At 36.5% G+C, this 17,202-nt stretch overlaps 1 protein-coding gene across 1 annotated transcript in view; it reads left to right on the top strand.

Annotated features, from left to right (window-relative positions):
- The window catches only part of ITGA4 (integrin subunit alpha 4), a 92,758-nt gene that overhangs the window by 47,483 nt on the left and 28,073 nt on the right, over positions 1-17,202 (top strand). Inside the window, exon 16 of the mRNA XM_019461119.2 lies at positions 15,301-15,450. Within this exon, the coding sequence (XP_019316664.1) occupies positions 15,301-15,450 (150 nt within the window). The remainder of the gene's footprint in view (positions 1-15,300; positions 15,451-17,202) is intronic.

Raw genomic sequence — 17,202 nt, 5'->3', positions numbered from 1 at the left:
TACAGGTTTTTACCTCTTTGGTTAGGTTTATTCATAGGTATCTTATGCTTTTTGGTGCAATTGTAAATGGGATTGATTCCTTGATATCTCTTTCTGCTGCTTCATTATTGGTGTACAAAAGTGCAACAGATTTATTTATGAACATTTTGACAATACAGTTTCTTTCAGTCCATAAGCATGGAGTATCTTTCCATTTGTGTCCTCTCCAATTTCTCTCATCAATGTTTTATCACTTTCAGAGGCCAGGTCGTTCACCTGCATGGTGTATTCCTAGGTATTTTACTTCTTTTGTGCAATTGTAAATGGGACTGTTTTCTTAATTGCTCTTCTACTTCATTATTAATATGTAGAAATGCAACTGATTTCTCTGTATTAATTTTGTATTTTGTTACCAGACTGAAAATATTTATTAGTTCTAGTAGTTTTTTGTAGTCTTCAGAGTTTTCCATATATAGTACCATGTCATCTGCAAAGTTTTAATTTTTCCTTACCAGTGTGGATGCCTTTTAATTTTTTTTCTTAGCTGATTCCTGGGGTGGGACTTCCCATACTGTGTTAATAAGTGAAGGTGGTGAGAGTAAGCATCCTTGTCTTGTTCCTGATCTTAGAGGAAAACTTTTCAGTTTTTAACCATTGGGTATGATGTTAGCTGTGGGTTTTTTATATATGGCCTTGTAATGTTGAGGTAGGTTTCATTTAAATCTACTTTGTAGAGAGTTTCTATCATGAATGAATATTGTACTTTGTCAGATGCTTTCCCTGCATTTATTGAGATGATCATATGGTTTTTATCCTTTCTCTTGTTGATGTATCACATTGATTTGTGGATATTGAGTCCTCCCCACCCCCCTGTATCCCTGGAATAAATCCCACTTGATTGTGTTGAATGATTTTTTAATGTATTATTGAATTTGGTTTACTAATATTTTGTTGAAGATTTTTACATTTATGTCAATCAGAGAAATTGGCCTATAAGTTTCTTTTTTTGTAGTGTCTTTGGTCTTGGTATCAGGGTAATGCTGGCCTCATAGAATGATTTTGGAAGTTTTCCTTCCTCTTCTAATTTTGGGAAGAGTTTGAGAAGAATTGGCATTAACTCTTCTTTAAGCATTGGGTAGAATTCACCTGTTAAGCTGGTCCCGGACTTTTTGTTTGTTGGGAGTTCTTTGATTACTCTTTCAATTTTATTGGAAGTAATTGGTCTGTTCAAATTTTCCATTTCCTTCTGATTCAGTCTGAAAGATTACACATTTCTAGAAACTTAGCCATTTCTTCTAGCTGTCCAGTTTGTTGGCATGTAATTTTTTCATAACATTCTTTTGTAATCTTTTGTATTTTTGTGATGTTAGTTTTTTCTCCTTTTTCATTTCTGATTTTATTTACTTTGGTCTTATCTCTTGTTTTTTTCTTGATGAGTCTGGTCTGAAGATTTATCAATTTTGTTGATTTTTTTCAGACAACCAGTTCTTGGTTTCCTTTATCTTCTCTCTCTCTCTCTCTCTCTCTCTCTCTCTCTCTCTCTCTGTGTGTGTGTGTGTGTGTGTGTGTGTGTTGTCTCTATTTCACTTATTTCTGCTCTAATCTTTATTATTTCCTTACTTCTACTGGTGTTGGGTTTTGTTCTTATTTTTCTTGCTCCTTTAGATGTAAGGTTGAGTTGTTTGCTTCAGTTTTCTCTTGTTTCTTGAGGTGGGTCTGTGTTGCTATAAAACTTCCCTTTTAGAACTGTTTCTTTTGCTGCATCCCAAAGATTTTGGACAGTTATGTTTTTATTTTCATTTGTTTCCATGTATTTTTTTATTTCCTATTTGATCTCTTGATTTTCCCGTTGTTTAATAGCATGCTGCTTAGCCTCCACATGTGTGTTTTTTCCAGTTGTTTTCTTGTAATTGATTTCTAGTTTTATACCCTTGTGGTCAGAAAAGATGCATGATATGATTTTAGTCTTCTTAAATTTATGGAGACTTGTTTTGTGGACTAACATATGGTCACTCCTGGAGAATGTTCCATGTGCACTTGGAAAGAATGTGTATTCTGCTGTTTTTAGATAGAATGTATATGTCTGTTAGGTCTATCTGATCTAATGTAACATTCATAGCCACTATTTCCTGGTTTTCTGTTTGGATGATCTATCCAGTGATGTAAACAGGGTGTTAAAGTCCCCTAATATTACTGCATTCCTGTCAATTCCTCCCTTTATGTATGTTAATAATTCCTTTATGTATTTATGTGCTTCCATGTTGAGTGCATAGATAAATTGTTACACCCTCTTGTTGGATTGTACCCCTTATGTAGTGCCCTTCTTTGTCTTTTGCTACAGTATTAAGTATCTTGTCTAATAAAAGTATTGCTACTGTAGCTTTTTTTCCCCACTTCCATGTATGTATGTTTTTTTATCCCTTCATTTTCAGTCTGCACGTAGTATCTTTAGGTCTGAGGTGAGTCTCTGATAGACAGTATATAGATGATCTTATTTTTTGAATCTGCTCAATCACCCTGTGTCTTTTGATTGAAGCATTAGTCCATTTACTTTTAATTATTGGTAGGCATGTATTTATTGCCACTTCATTGCTTGTTTTATGATTGCTTTGTAGTTCTTCTCTGTTTCTTCTCTTGTTCTCTTCCCTTGTGGTTTTATGGCTTTCTTTAGTGTTATGCATGGATTTCTTTCTCTTTATTTTTGTGTATCTATTACAGGCTTTTGATTTTTCAGTTACCATGAGGATCATATATAACATCCAAAGTATACAGCAATTTGTATCCAGTTGATGGTCACTTAAGTTTGACCCCATTCTAAAGGCACTAAATTGTTACTTTCTCCTCCACATTGTATGTATATGATGTTATATTTTGCATCCTTTTATTTTGTGTATTCTTTGACTGATTTTTGTGGATGAAATTGATCTTACAACTTTTGTGTTTTAACCTCCATATTGGTTAAAAGAAGAATGGGTATTAACTCTTTTTTAAGCGTTGGGTAAAATTCATCTGTTAAGCTGGTCCTGGACTTTTTGTTTGTTGGGAGTTCTTTGATTACATAAGTGATTAATCTGCTACCTTTATTGTGTGATCACATTTGCCTGTGAAATTGTTCCCTTTTATAATTTTCTTCTAGTGGAAATGCTTCATTTTTTACATCTTAGTGTGTTATCTGTTGAAATTCTCTTCTATTAGAGTCACTCTCCCTCTATGATAATGTTCCTTGTCCATGTAAATATATGACGATGAATCTTTGCCTTTGCCATATTCATATACATAACTTTATTAGATCTTAATGATTTCTGAAAACAAGACCTTAGAACAAGGGATAATTTTGAGGCTGCTTTGATTTAGGGAAACTCAATTAACAATTGGCAGCAGTTTTTAGAAATGTCGGAGCAGCCATGGTGAAGTGAGACTTTGCTTAAGGCTTTTATAGATGGTATTTATTGGTTGATCTTGATGGAATCTCTGCATCAAATTATTCACTGATGTTTAAGAAGAGAAGAGGGGTGGTAAATACGTGGGATGACAAATGAAGTAACAAGATTCTCTCCCTTCTTGCAACATTTCCAATAAAGCTAAAAATATGTAGCTTAGGCATCTGATCAGGAATGCCTGCCACTGTTTATAATCTGAGAGACCCAGTGGCCTTAGCAATGTTATATAATTATGAAATCAACCTGCCTACATGTATAGTAGATTGGTTTGTTCTTTCCCTTGATTCCTGAACTTTCTGGATTTTGGATTTATGAACTAAAACAGTTTTATTTTGTTATGTGAGTCTTTAGGCAACTTCTAAAACCCATCTTTTTCAATAATAACTTCAAGGAAATTAAGGTATATTTGGTTTGTAATTATATTTTATTTGTATTTTATGTATTCATTTATATTGTTAAACTGTACTAGTACATAATTCAGTGAGGTGTCATTTGCTCCAAAGCCGTTATATATCAACCACAGCGAACTATGGACTGATCCATATAGGCATATATTTGTTCAAGTACAAACAGACTATATAATTATACTGACATTACGGTAGTCAGGAAGGGGATTAATGATTCCAGGATATGTTAATTCTTTGTTAGACTGGAAGGTGTTTGAAGACAGAATATTACTTTTTGTATGTTTGCATTCCCTTAGAGTTAATACAATTCCTTACATAAGGTAGAAATCCATGAATATTCTTAAAATTGATGAGTGATGTTTCTCTGTGCTATTTAAAGAATTCTATAAGGGAAAATCTGAGAATGTTCTATTGGTGTTATGATTAGAGCACCTGTTTGGGGGCTGCTGTCTTTTCTCAGGATGTTGGTAGTGCCAGCTGTTTGACAGTTCTCCACTTCCCAAAGCAAGCTTATACTAGCTAGAGTGGTTATAATTACAGATGGTGGTGCTGGCTTAGGTTCCAATCTATGCCTCAGTCTTACCTTCCCCCTCCCTGATCCACTTCCCACATTTGTACCATTTGTACAAAAACATAAATCCGAGGACACCTGGTGGCTCAGTTCGTGAAGTAACTGATTCTTGATTTAGGCTTAGGTCATGATCTCATGGTTCATGAGATTGAGCCCTGCGTCAGGCTCTGTGCTTACAGCATGGAGCCTGCTTGAGATTCTCTCTCTCCCTCTCTCTCTCTGCTTCTCCCCTGCTTGCTCTCTCTCTCTCTCAAAGTAAATAAATAAACATTAAAAAAAAAACCCCACAAATCTGATCATATTCCTTGCTTAAAATTATTCTAAGACTTTCCAGTCCTCTTTTTTTTTTTTTTTTAATGTTTTACTTATTTTTAAGACAGAGAGACAGAGCATGAGTGGGGAGGGGCAGAGAGAGAGAGACACACACAGAATCTGAAGCGGGGTCCAGGCTCTGAGCTATCAGCACAGAGCCCGATGCGGGGCTTGAACTCACAAACTGTGAGATCATGACCTGAGCCGAAGTTCGATGCTTAACCAACTGAGCCACCCAGGCGGCCCTCCAGTCCTCCTTTAAGTGTAGATTAGGTGCCCCTCCTTCTTCTGTACTTGTGTGTACTTACACTGGAATGCTCATACCCTACATTGTATGTGGATTTATGGATTATATAGATGCTGACATAGGTATTGACTTTCAGTTTTGTGTCCCCAGAGCCTTCCTTGTATTTGGCAGACCCACGAATAGATACACTGAAATGTTTATAATGCAGTATCATTTTTCATTCAGTAAACCTTATAAATATTTCTGGCTCCACCCTTTAGGTTTTTCCACTGCATACACACAATAGGAAGACATGGACTTACTGCTTAGTGGCCATAAATACAAATTTCTATAAAAGTTAAACAAGAAGGCAGACTTTGTATAATTTCAGACATGTGGTAATTTGCATGCTTATGGGTTGCCCTATTTTATGTAATGTCCATAAAAATGTGGCATGGAATCTTCATTATTTTTAATATAGATAGCACATGACCACCCAAATGAAAAATTTTAAGCAAATCTACTTTTTCCCTCCCAAATACGTAATTAGTCACTTCAAGACATTTTTGCTATTCTTGTCTTTAGGTGGAGCTGTTAAAGTTAAATAAGTGTGAATATCTGTCAAACACAGTTCTTGCAAGAGTGCACGTACATTTTATATATTGTGAGAAAAGCATAATTAATAGCTAATTAGGATAATGAAAGTAATATACACCAGATGTAGAGAAGACCTTGTGGAAAATTAGTATGAATTAGGTAACATGTGATTTGGTCAAAGCAAGCTTGTTGAGAAGAATTAAAACAGTGGACATGTGGAGGGACAATCAGTGGCTGTCTAGCTCCTACACCTAGGGAATAATTTAATCAAGTTTGCTATTGTAATACTCAGGGCTTCAAGCTGTTCGGTTTTCACAAGTTGATAACTTGGGATTTGGGCCCTGATTTGCAGCATTCCTATATGGTCAAAGTTTCATGTTGAGATGATCACTTTTCAAGTAATTTAATAAAATCCTCTCCATGTATAAGAATGGAAAAGTAATGAGAGACCTCAGGTACTCTGTTTCATGCCCCAAATCGTCCAGATACCACTTAATTAATACAAGTCTAATACTTGGTATGTAACTCATTTTCTACTTAATGTTCATTGATTGGCAATAGTCAGATTTTCTTTTTCATTAAATTCCTTCCAAATGTTCACCTGAATATCCTATTATAAGAAGCTGAAATTCAGTAATATCTTGATTGGCTTATATAGCTATATTTTGAAGCGACATCTACATAATCAATCTCTAACATCTGTTGATATCTGAAATGCCAGGCATTGTTCTCAGTAAGTATTTTACAAACATCATGCCACTGGATTCTCATAACAATAGGTATAGGCATCATGAGAATCATCATTATCCCCATTTTCGATGAGGTTAATTGAGCCATAGACAGATGAAGTAATTTGCTCAAGGTCACACAGATACAGATAGGGTTGCACCTGAGATTGGAAGCCCAGTTACTTACCTCCAGGCCTCTTGTTTTTAAGCATGGTATACATATATTGATAGTTATAAATAATGTAAAAAAATTATCTTTTTTATTTACATAAGGACATAGAATAGTCTTTTAAGTGATAAATCCTCTTGATTAATTTACTTCATTGACTGTATCCAAAGTTACTACAGATGTAAGTAGCACAGCCATCATCTGTATTACAGGCATTTTTTCCTACCCATTCGGGATTACTAATTGAGCCTTACAAATTACCTGTTCTTCATTTGCTTTCAGGCAGTAATGCTTAAGCCATATTCTAATCTTAAAATGTTTATAGGTACTAAAACCTTGTTCCACTAACGTTATGGACTAGGAGTTCTGTAAATAACAATGCCATGGATCTACTCAGGAACTGAATAAATAGAAACCTCAATTATGGGTTAAGGTAATATATCTAGCCCTGATGCAAACACTTGAGTCTATTTAATGTTTAAAAGGAACTTTGTTGAATTTCTGTTTTAAAAGGAGAAGAACCTAGAGATTGAAACGAGTATATGAAAAGTAGAGTCAAACTGTGATATAAAGAAACTAATTCTTCAAATATCTCCTGAGTATAGTAACAATTCTAATATCAAGAAAAGTAAAAACGGTCTAGTTCCATGTAGATAGACTTTATCTACTGATTGTTAACTGCGTTCTCAAATCCTGAGATATAATGTCTCTGTTTAATTTTTGTTGTGCTTAAGATACTTGTTTTATAGGTTTCTCATCAACATATCTCATTTCATGCAATTTAATTAAATTGTCTCCTGAATTCTGTTAAAATCCTCCTGGATTACTTTATCAGTAAAATTTTATTTGCCTACCTACTTAGAGAAGGAGACAAAGAAAGGAGTCTGTTTTTGTCAAGTGCACTTTGAAGATCTCATTTCGGTCTAAAGAGGGCTCAGATTAAGGGCTTTTTAAGTGATACCATGTTTTATATATTACTGGACTCCCATATTTTTTTATAGACCTGAGATTCTAGAACAGTTTTACTATCAAAGTTATCCTTTAATTGAATGCTAAATGATTTCAAAGTTATTTTCCTGTCACTTATTTTACTATTGGTACATATATGTATGTTAAGAAACAAATTTGATAGTATGTAGTACCTTCTTTTTTGTATCCTTTGGGTAAATACCTAGTAGTGCAATTTCTGGGTCATAGGATAGTTTTATCTTTAACTTTCTGAGGAACCTCCACACTGTTAACCACAGTGGCCGTTCCAGCTTGCATTCCCACCAACAGTGCAAGAGGGTTCCCCTTTCTCTGCATCCTGACCAACATCTGCTGTTTCCTGGGTTGTTAATTTTAGTTATTCTGACAGGTGTGAGGTGGTATCTCATTGTGGTTTTTGTTTTTCCCTGATGATAAGTAATGTTGAATATCTTTTCATGTGTCTCTTTGTCATTTGTATGTCTTCTTTGGAGAAGTCTTCTCATGTCTTCTGGCCATTTCTTAACTGTATTATCTTTGGGGTGTTGAGTTTGGTAAGTTCGTCACAGATTTTAGATATTAACCCTTTATCCTATATGTCATTGGCAACTATCTTCTCCCATTCCATTGGTTGCCTTTTAGTTTTGTTGATTGTTTCCTTTGCCAAGAGCTTTTTATCTTGATGAGGTCCCAATAGTTCATGTTTGCTTTTGTTTCCCTTGCCTCCAGAGACTTGTCTCGTACAAAGTTGCTGCAGCCAAGGTCACAGGGGTTGCTGCCTGTGTTCTCTTCTAGGGTTTTGATGGTTTCCCGTCTCACATGTAGGGTTTTCATCCATTTTGAGTTTATTTTTGTGTATGGTGTAAGAAAGTGGTCCAGGTTCATTCTTCTGCATGTTGCTGTCCAGTTTTCCAAACACCATTTGCTGAAGAGACTGTCTTTTTCCCATTAGATATTCTTTCCTGCTCTGTCAACAATTAGTTGACCATATCGTTTGGGGTCCATTTCTGGGTCCTCTGTTCTGTTCCATTAATCTGTGTCTGTTTTTGTGCAAGTACCATACTGTCTTGATGATGACAGCTTTGTAATACAGCTTGAAGTCCATAATTGTGATGCTTCCAGATTTGATTTTTCTTTTTCAATGTTACTTTGGCTTTTCAGGATCTTTTCTAATTCCATACAAATTTTAAAATTGTTTGCTCTAGCTCTGTGAAGCATGCTGGTGCTATTTTGATAGGGATTGCATTGAATATGTAGGTTTCTTTGGGTAGTATAGAAATTTTAACAATATTTGTTCTTCCAATCCATGAGCATGGAGTGTTTTTTCCATTTTTTTTGTGTGTTGTCTTCAATTTTATTCATAAGTGTTCTATAGTTTTCAGGATACACATTTTTTTAACCTCTTTGGTTAGGTTGATTCCTAGGTATCTTAATGGTTTTTGGTGCAGTTGTAAATGGGACTGATTCCTTCATAATTCTTTCTGCTGTTTCATTATTGGTGTATAGAAATGTAATGGATTTGTTGATTTTTATATCCTGTGACTTTGCTGAATTCATGTGCCCATTCTAGCAATTTTTTTGGTGGAGTCTTTGGGTTTTCCTCAAAGAGTATCATGTCGTCTACAAATATTGAAAGTTTGATTTCTTCCTTGCCTTTTATTTCTTTTTGTTGTCTGATTGCTGAGGCTAGGACTTCCAGTACTGTGTTGAACAACAGTGGTGAGGGTGGATGTTACTGTTATGTTCTTGACCTTAGAGGATGATATTAGCTGTGGGTCTTTCATATATGGCCTTTATGATGTTGAGGTATGTTCCTTCTATTACTACTTTTTTGAGGGTTTTTATCAAGAAAGGATACTATATTTTATCCAATGCTTTTTCTGCATCTATTGAACCATATGGTTCTTCTCCTTTTCTTAATGTGGTATATCACATTGATTTGCAGATTCTGAGGAATAAATCCCACTTGATCGTGGTGAATAATTCTTTTAATGTACTGAGGATTCAATTTGCTAGTGTCTTAGAATTTTTGCACCATTGTTCATCAGGGATATTGGTCTGCAACTTTCCATTTTAGTGGGATATTTGTCTGGTTTTGGAACCAAGGTAATGTTGGCCTCATAGAATGAGTTTATAAGTTTTCCTTCCATTTCTTTTTGCTGGAACAGTTCCAAAAGAATAGGTATTCTTTTTTAGATGTTTGGTAGAATTCCCCTGGGAAGCCATCTGGCCCTGTATTCTTGCTTATTGAGAGATTTTTTTTTTTATTACTGATTCAATTTCCTTATTTGTAACGGGTATCTTCAAATTTTCTAGTTCTTCCTATTTCAGTTTTGGTAGTTTATATGTTTCTAGATATTTATTCATTTGTTCCAGGTTGCCCAATTTATTGGCATATCATTGCTCATAATATTCTCTTATAATTGTATTTCTATGGTTTTGGTGGTGGTCTCTCTTCTTTCATTCATGATTTTATCGGTTTGGGTCCTTTCTCTTTTCTTTTTGGTAAGTCTGGCTAGATTTATCAATTTTGTTAATTCTTTCAAAAACCAGTTCCTGGTTTAGTTGATCTGTTTTTTGTTTTTGTTTTTTTCTACATAACTTGTTTCTGCTCTAATCTTTGTTATTTCCCTTCTTTTGCTGGTTTTGGGCTTTATTTGCTGTTCTTTTTCCAGCTTTTTTAGGTGTAAGGTTAGGTTGTATATTTGAGATTTTTCTTCCTTCTTGAGGAAGGCCTGAATTGCTATATACTTCCCTCTTAGGACTGCCTTTACACTTTTGGACTGTTATATTTTCATTTTCATTGGCTTCAATGTATTTTTCCATTTCTTCTTTAATTTCCTGGTTAACCAATCCACTCATTCTTTAACAGGATGTTCTTTAACCTCCATGTATTTGAGGGCTTTAAATTTTTTTCTTGTGGTTGACTTCAAGTTTCAGAGTGTTGTGGTCTGAAAATATGCATGGTATGATCTCGATCTTTTTGTAGTGGTTGAGGCCTGATTTGTGACCCAGTATGTGATCTATTCTGGAAAAAGTTCCTTGTGCACTTGAAAAGAATGTGTATTCTGTTGTGTTAGGATGAAATGCTCTGAATATATCTGTTAAGTCCATCTGGTTCAATGTGTCATTCAAAGCCATTGTTTCCTTGTTTATCTTCTGCTTAGATGACCTGTCCATTGCTGTAGGTATGGTGTTAAAGTCCCCTACTATTACTGTATTGTTATCAATGAGTTTAAGTTTGTTATTAATCAATTTATATATTTGGCTTCTATCGAGTTGGGGGCATAAATATTTACAATTATTAGCTCTTCTTGTTGGATAGACCCCTTTATTATGATATAGTATCCTTGATCTCTTACTATCATCTTTGGTTTAAAATCTAGTTTGTCTGGGGGCACCTGGGTGGCTCAGTCAGTTAAGCATCCAACTTTAGCTTAAGTCATGATCTCGTGGTTTGTGAGTTCTAGCCCCATGTTGGGCTCTGGGCAGACACTGCTGAGCCTGCTTCCGGTTCTCTGTCTCCCTCTCTCTCTGCCCTTCCCCCACTTGCACACACACTCTCTCTCTGTCTCAAAAATAAATAAACTTTTAAAAAATAAATAAAGTCTAATTTGTCTGATATAAGTATGGCTACTCCAGCTTTCTTTGATGTCCATTGGCATGATAACTGGTTCTCCACCCCTTCCCTTTCATTTTGGACGTGTCTTTGGGTCTAAAATGAGTCTCTTGTAAGCAGCATATCAAAGGGTCTTTTTTTTAACAACCCATTCTGATACCCTGTATCTTTTGACTAGAACATTTAGTCTATTTACATTCAGAGCAATTATCGATAGATATGATAGATATGAATTTAGTGCTGCTGTATTACCTATAAAGTTGCTGTACATTTAGATTGTCTCTGTTCCTTTCTAGTCTTTTTTGCTTTTGGTTTCTCTTTCCTACTTAAAGGGTCCCCTTTACTAATTCTTGAAGAACTGGTTTAGTTTTTGCTTGTCTTGGAAACCTTTTATCTCTCCTTCTATTCTGAATGACTGCCTTGCTGAATAAAGTATTCTTGGATGCATATGTTTCCTGTTTCGCATGATGAATATATTATGCCACTCCTTCCTGGTCTGCCAACTTTCTGTGGACAGGTCTTCTGCTAACTTTATGTGTCTACCCTTGAAGGTTAAGGACCTTTTGTCCCTAACTGCTTTCAGAATTTTCCTTATATTTTTCAGGTTTCACTGTGATATGTCATGGTGTTAACCTGTTTTTGTTGATTTTGAGTGGAATCCTCTGTGTCCCTTGGACTTGAATGCCTATTTCCTTCTCCAGATTAGGGAGGTTATCAGCTATAATGTGTTCAAATAAACCTTCTATCCCTTTTTCCTGCCCTTTTTTTTTTTTTTTTTTTCTGGGACTCCTATGATACATGTTATTGCACTTTGTAGAATCACTGATTTCCCTAAGTCTGTATTCATGATCTTACAGTTTTCTTTCCCTCTCCTTTTCAGCTTCATTATTTTCCATAATTTTATCTTCTATATCACCTATTCAGTCCTCTGCTTCCTCCATCCTTTAATCACATCCAGTCAGTTTTGCATTTCAGTTATAGCATTTGTTATTTCAGCCTGACTAGTTTTTAGGTCTCTTTGTCTGCAGCAAGTGTTTCTCTGGTATTTTATATGCTTTTTTCAAGCCTAGCTAGTATTGTTATGACTGTTATTCTAAATTCTTACTTAGATATATTACTTACCTTTTTTGAGCAAATCCCTGGCTGTGTTTCTTCTTGATCTTTCTTTGGGGGAGAATTCCCTGTCTTGTCATTTTATCTAGTTTTCTGTCTTTTGTGTTAATGAAAGCTTGTTATGTTTTCTGCTCCTAAGTGTAATGCTATATTAAGAAGGGGTTATACTCTGTCTAGAGCATGGTGCTTCAGGAAATGCTTCTGGTGTGAAATGCTTCTGCTGCTTTCTCCCAGATCAGTCCTCTGCTGAGTTCCTCCTTGCTTTCACTAGGGAGTGTTTGGATCTTTAACTAGGTGTGCTTTGATTTGTTTGTTAAAATAAGCCTGATTTAAAAACAACAACAACAACAACAAAAAACCTCATCCAGAAAAAGAGAAAAGGAAAAGGAATAAAAAAGAAAACAAAAAACTATAAGCCTGATTCCAAAGAAAAAGAAAATAAAAAAAAGATGGGAAAAAAAGAAAAAAAAATGCCTGATCAAAAAAAAGGAACAAAAAACTATAAGCCTGATTCCAAAAAAAAAGAGAGGAAAAAGACAAGAAAAAGAAAAAAAAAAAAAAAAAAAAAAGCACCTGCTCCTATTTCCACCAGAACTGAAACTGATACTTTAGAGTACTCTGTGATCAGTAGACTTGGTTGGCGTGTCTATGTTGATCCTCTGGGGGAGAGGCCAGCTGTGCTGGCTCACAGAGCTGACCTAGTAAAGATGCTCCTGCAGGGTGGGGGTGGGGTTTGGTATAAGTGACTCCACCCTCCACTGGGGGCACTGTGTTGCTCACTGAAGTCCAACCCCGCTGGTAGGCAGGGGGGAAGATGGTGTTACTCTGCTTTCTAGTCCCCAGGTCTGGGAGCTCTCACCAGCCACTGTTCAGGAAACCCTTACAGACACGCACACAATCTCCCCTCCTGTGGCCCAGACTTCCATCAGATCCTTGCACTCAACCCGTCTGTGCCTGGGCCATTGACATGCCTGGCACCACAGCTCTTCTGTGTTTTAGTTCTAGTGCGCGGCTGGGATTCAAAACTCAAAATCTTTTTTTTTTTTTTTTTTTAGTATAATTTGTCAAATTGGCTTCCATACAACACCCAGTGCTCATCCCAACAAGTTCCCTCCTCAATGCCCATCACCCACTTTCCCCACTCCTCCACCCCCCATCAACCCTCAGTTTGTTCTCTGTATTTAAGAGTCTCTTATGGTTTGCCTCCCTCCCTCTCTGTTTAGTAACTTTTTTTCCCTTCCCCTCCCCCATAGTCTTCTGTTAAGTTTCTCAAGATCCACATATGAATGAAAACATACGGTATCTGTCTTTCTCTGGCTGACTTAGTTCACTTAGCTTAATACCCTCCAGTTCCATCCTCGTTGCTGCAAATGGCCAGATTTCATTCTTTCTCATTGCTAAGTAGTATTCCATTGTATATATAAGTCACATCTTCTTTATCCATTCATCAGTTGATGGACATTTAGGCTCTTTCCATAATTTGGCTATTGCAAAACTCTAAATCTTAAAGGATTACACTCCTCTTCTCTGGAGTAGAGCCTTGCAGTGCTGTGCCTGGTGACTTTCTGTCCCAGAAAAGCAGCTGCAGGGCTGTGCAGGTGCCTGGAGTTTATGGTGAAGCACAGAGAAAAGCTGCAACCAGTTATCTACCTTCTGCACATGCTTCTATCCCCTGCTGTTGAATGGCTACTCAAAGGTGCCACCCAGGTCTTTTGTCCTTAGGAAATATATCCTTCCAAATGCACTCCAGGAAGCAGAATGTTGTCTCCCAGAGTGACCCAGGGGATCCCCATACCACTCTGTCCACTCTCAGGGGCCTCTACCCTCCTTCTCCCCAGGAGCACCTACACCCTCCTAGATCAACTCCGGTGAATGGCACGAACTTCCAGAACCTCAGAATTTGAGCTCTAATGTTGGCAAAAACTTGTGATAGTCCATTCCTCCCAATTCCCCAGTCATTGGTTTTAGGGGAATGCTTTTTTTTGCCTAAACCAAATGGGATGCTCACACTCTCTTGCTCCTGCGCTCGCGCTCTCTCTCTCTCTCTCTCTCTCTCTCTCTCTCTCTCTCTCCCTCCCTCTCTCCCTCTCTCTCTCTCCCTCTCTCCCTCTCTCCCCTGTGCAGAAAGGGTTCCCTACCCTACATAGCACTATAGCTTTTCTTTCCCCCACCTCATGTCTCTGCACGTCATACCTCAAATTATGAAGATTGTTCTCTTAATCCCTAGATCGATTTCCTAGGTGTTCAAAATGATTTGATATTGCTCTAGCTGTGTTCAAGGGACAAGACTAGCCCAGGGTCCCTCTACTACAATGCCATCCTGACTACTCCCTCTGTAGTATATTCTTTTTTAATGAGGAGGCTAGTGAATAATCATATAAAAAAATTTAAAAACTTTTTAATGTTTATTTATCTTAGAGAGATAGAGCATGAGTGGAAGAAGGGAAGAGAGAGAGGGTGACACAGAATCTGAAGCAGGCTCTAGGCTCTGTGCTGACAGCTCAACACGGGACTCAAACTCACAAACTGTGAGACCGTGACCTGAGCTGAAGTTGGATGCCTAACTGAAAATACAGGAAATAACTTTCCTACATACCATTTATAATCTATTTAGAAATATAATTGGAAAAGCTCCACAAAGAATAGCAAAGAAAATGATATATTTAATAATAAATGTAAAATCAAATGAATCACATTGAATTAAAACGTTACTGAGAGATATAAAAAGAAAACTTGAATAAATTGTAAGAGATCTCTTATTTCTACAGGTCTGCTACACAGAAATGTTAAATAGACTAAAATGTTGATTAGTTCTTTGAAATGATTTACAAAGAATTTGTAATGGAAAAAGCTTATGATATAATGTCAGGTGAAGACAAGTATGCCAAGAAAATATCACAAAAGTATGTCCAAATGTAAAACTATGTAACTATTACAGGATGGATAGGTTTTTTTCTATTTTTACACTTTTTGTGTTTTTTTCCAATAAACATAAATGCTTATGGAATGTGGAAAAAAACCCACATTCAATGTATTTTAACAATTTAGATGAAAGGGTAAATAGTTTGTTTACCTTTCCTATGTTTGGCCTTAATACAGGAAAAGAGGAGCTTTATGTTTTTTGATTCACATGCTTATTCTGATCTCTAACTGATGGTTTTATATTCCCTTAGAAAGATGTGCGGGACATCCTCACCCCAATTCAGATTGAAGCTGCTTACCACCTTGGGCATCACGTCATCAGTAAACGAAGTACAGAGGAATTCCCCCCACTTCAACCAATTCTTCAGCAAAAGAAAGAAAAAGACAGAATTGAAAAAACGGTAAGAATATTTTCCTTTGTTCCAAACATTATGTGCATATAACTCAGTTTTTGAAATGTTGCATAACTCTGGGGAAATGAATTCTCTTTCTGAATTCTTTAAAATTTTTTATTTTTTTTTAATTTTTTTAATATCTCATTAAACATTTTACTCATTTTTTTCCTTTTTTTTTTTTTCAATATATGAAATTTATTGTCAAATTGGTTTCCATACAACACCCCGTGGTCATCCCAAAAGGTGCCCTCTTCAATACCCGTCACCCACCCTCCCCTCCCTCCTACCCCCCACCAACCCTCAGTTTGTTTAAAATTTTTTAAATCAATTTTCTTAATATACAAAGAGATTTATGCTGGGCCTTATTTTCCACTTTTCTTTACTTTTTATATTCCCTTTAGGATATTGAGCTCTGAGTGTGTTTCCATATGCATTTAGTTCAAGAAATGGCTTCCCATATACATGAGATGTTAATTTTCCCTCCTTGATACCTGGCCCATGAGGAAAGTATATTGCTAGGCAGCACTCCCAATGACAGTGAGTCACACTCATGAGCTTTATCCTCCTCTGTTTCATTTTCTGTCCCCTTCTCTCTTGTTTTGTCTTCCTCTCAGTCACCCTACACACAGATACACTCATATCTTGTTAGTCAAGTTCCTTTGCTGGCTTTTCCTCATTTACATACATACGGAATTTCTTTTTCATATTCAGCTATAGGGTTTTTAGCCACATCCCAGGACCCATTGCGTTTTGAGATGGATCCTGCATTCTAACCAGTGGGCTGCTTTTTCTAGTGTATCCCCTAATAGCTCCATTTCACTGGCAGATTGTTTACTCCCAGGAGTCCAGTTGTTCGGACCTTTACTGTCCAACAGTGTCATCAACAGGATGTTTGGAGGCATGTTTTAAAGCATTTGCTAATGGCACACAATGTAAAAGGCAGAAGTGACATTTATTATTTTTTTAAATATGAAATTTATTGCCAAATTGGTTTCCATACAACACCCAGTGTGCTCATCCCAACAGGTGCCCTCCCCAATGCCCATCACCCACTTTCCCCTCTCTCCCACCCCCCATCAACCCTCAGTTCTCAATTTTTAAGAGTCTCTTATGTTTTGACATTTAAAGGGCTAGTTCATATCCTGTTTAGAGTAATTGCCCTTAAGTCACCTGAAGATATTTAAGATTACAATCATTGCTCTCTAGAATACTAGATCAAATGAACATAACTTAAGAGCAAGTTTTCTTGATACTCTTATGAATATAATTGTGGAAATCAGTGTTTTCACTCTTCTTTTGAACTTCAGTTGTCAATATCAACTATTTTTAAATATGTTTAATAATGAAAAATTCAATATTGTAAGTACACAAGCCAAAACCTTAGCAATTTATAGTTATGTTAGAATAATCTGCATTTTCGGGGGTGCCTGGGTGGCTCAGTTGGTTAAGCATCCACCTTCGGCTCAGGTCATAGTCTTGCGGTCCGTGGGTTCGAGCCCCGCATCCTGCTCTGTGCTGACAGCTCAGAGCTTTAGATTCTGTGTCCCCGCCTCTCTCTGCCCCTACTCTACTCATGCTCTGTCTCACTCTCTCAAAAGTAAATAAATGTTAAAGAGAAATTAGAATAACCTGCATTTTGATTTTTAGAACAACCTACTTTACAAGTAAAAGTGGCAGGAAAAATATCACATTTACCTCATCATTTAGAGAGAGATTTACACTTCCCTTCTGCTTCCCCAGGTTGAAGTAGTCTGTGGT

The sequence above is a fragment of the Panthera pardus genome, unplaced genomic scaffold (assembly GCF_024362965.1).
Source record: "Panthera pardus isolate Hobbes unplaced genomic scaffold, ASM2436296v1 HiC_scaffold_10, whole genome shotgun sequence".
NCBI lineage: Eukaryota > Metazoa > Chordata > Mammalia > Carnivora > Felidae > Panthera > Panthera pardus.
Note: the sequence above shows the minus strand (reverse complement) of the source record. Positions and strands in the feature narration are given on the sequence as shown.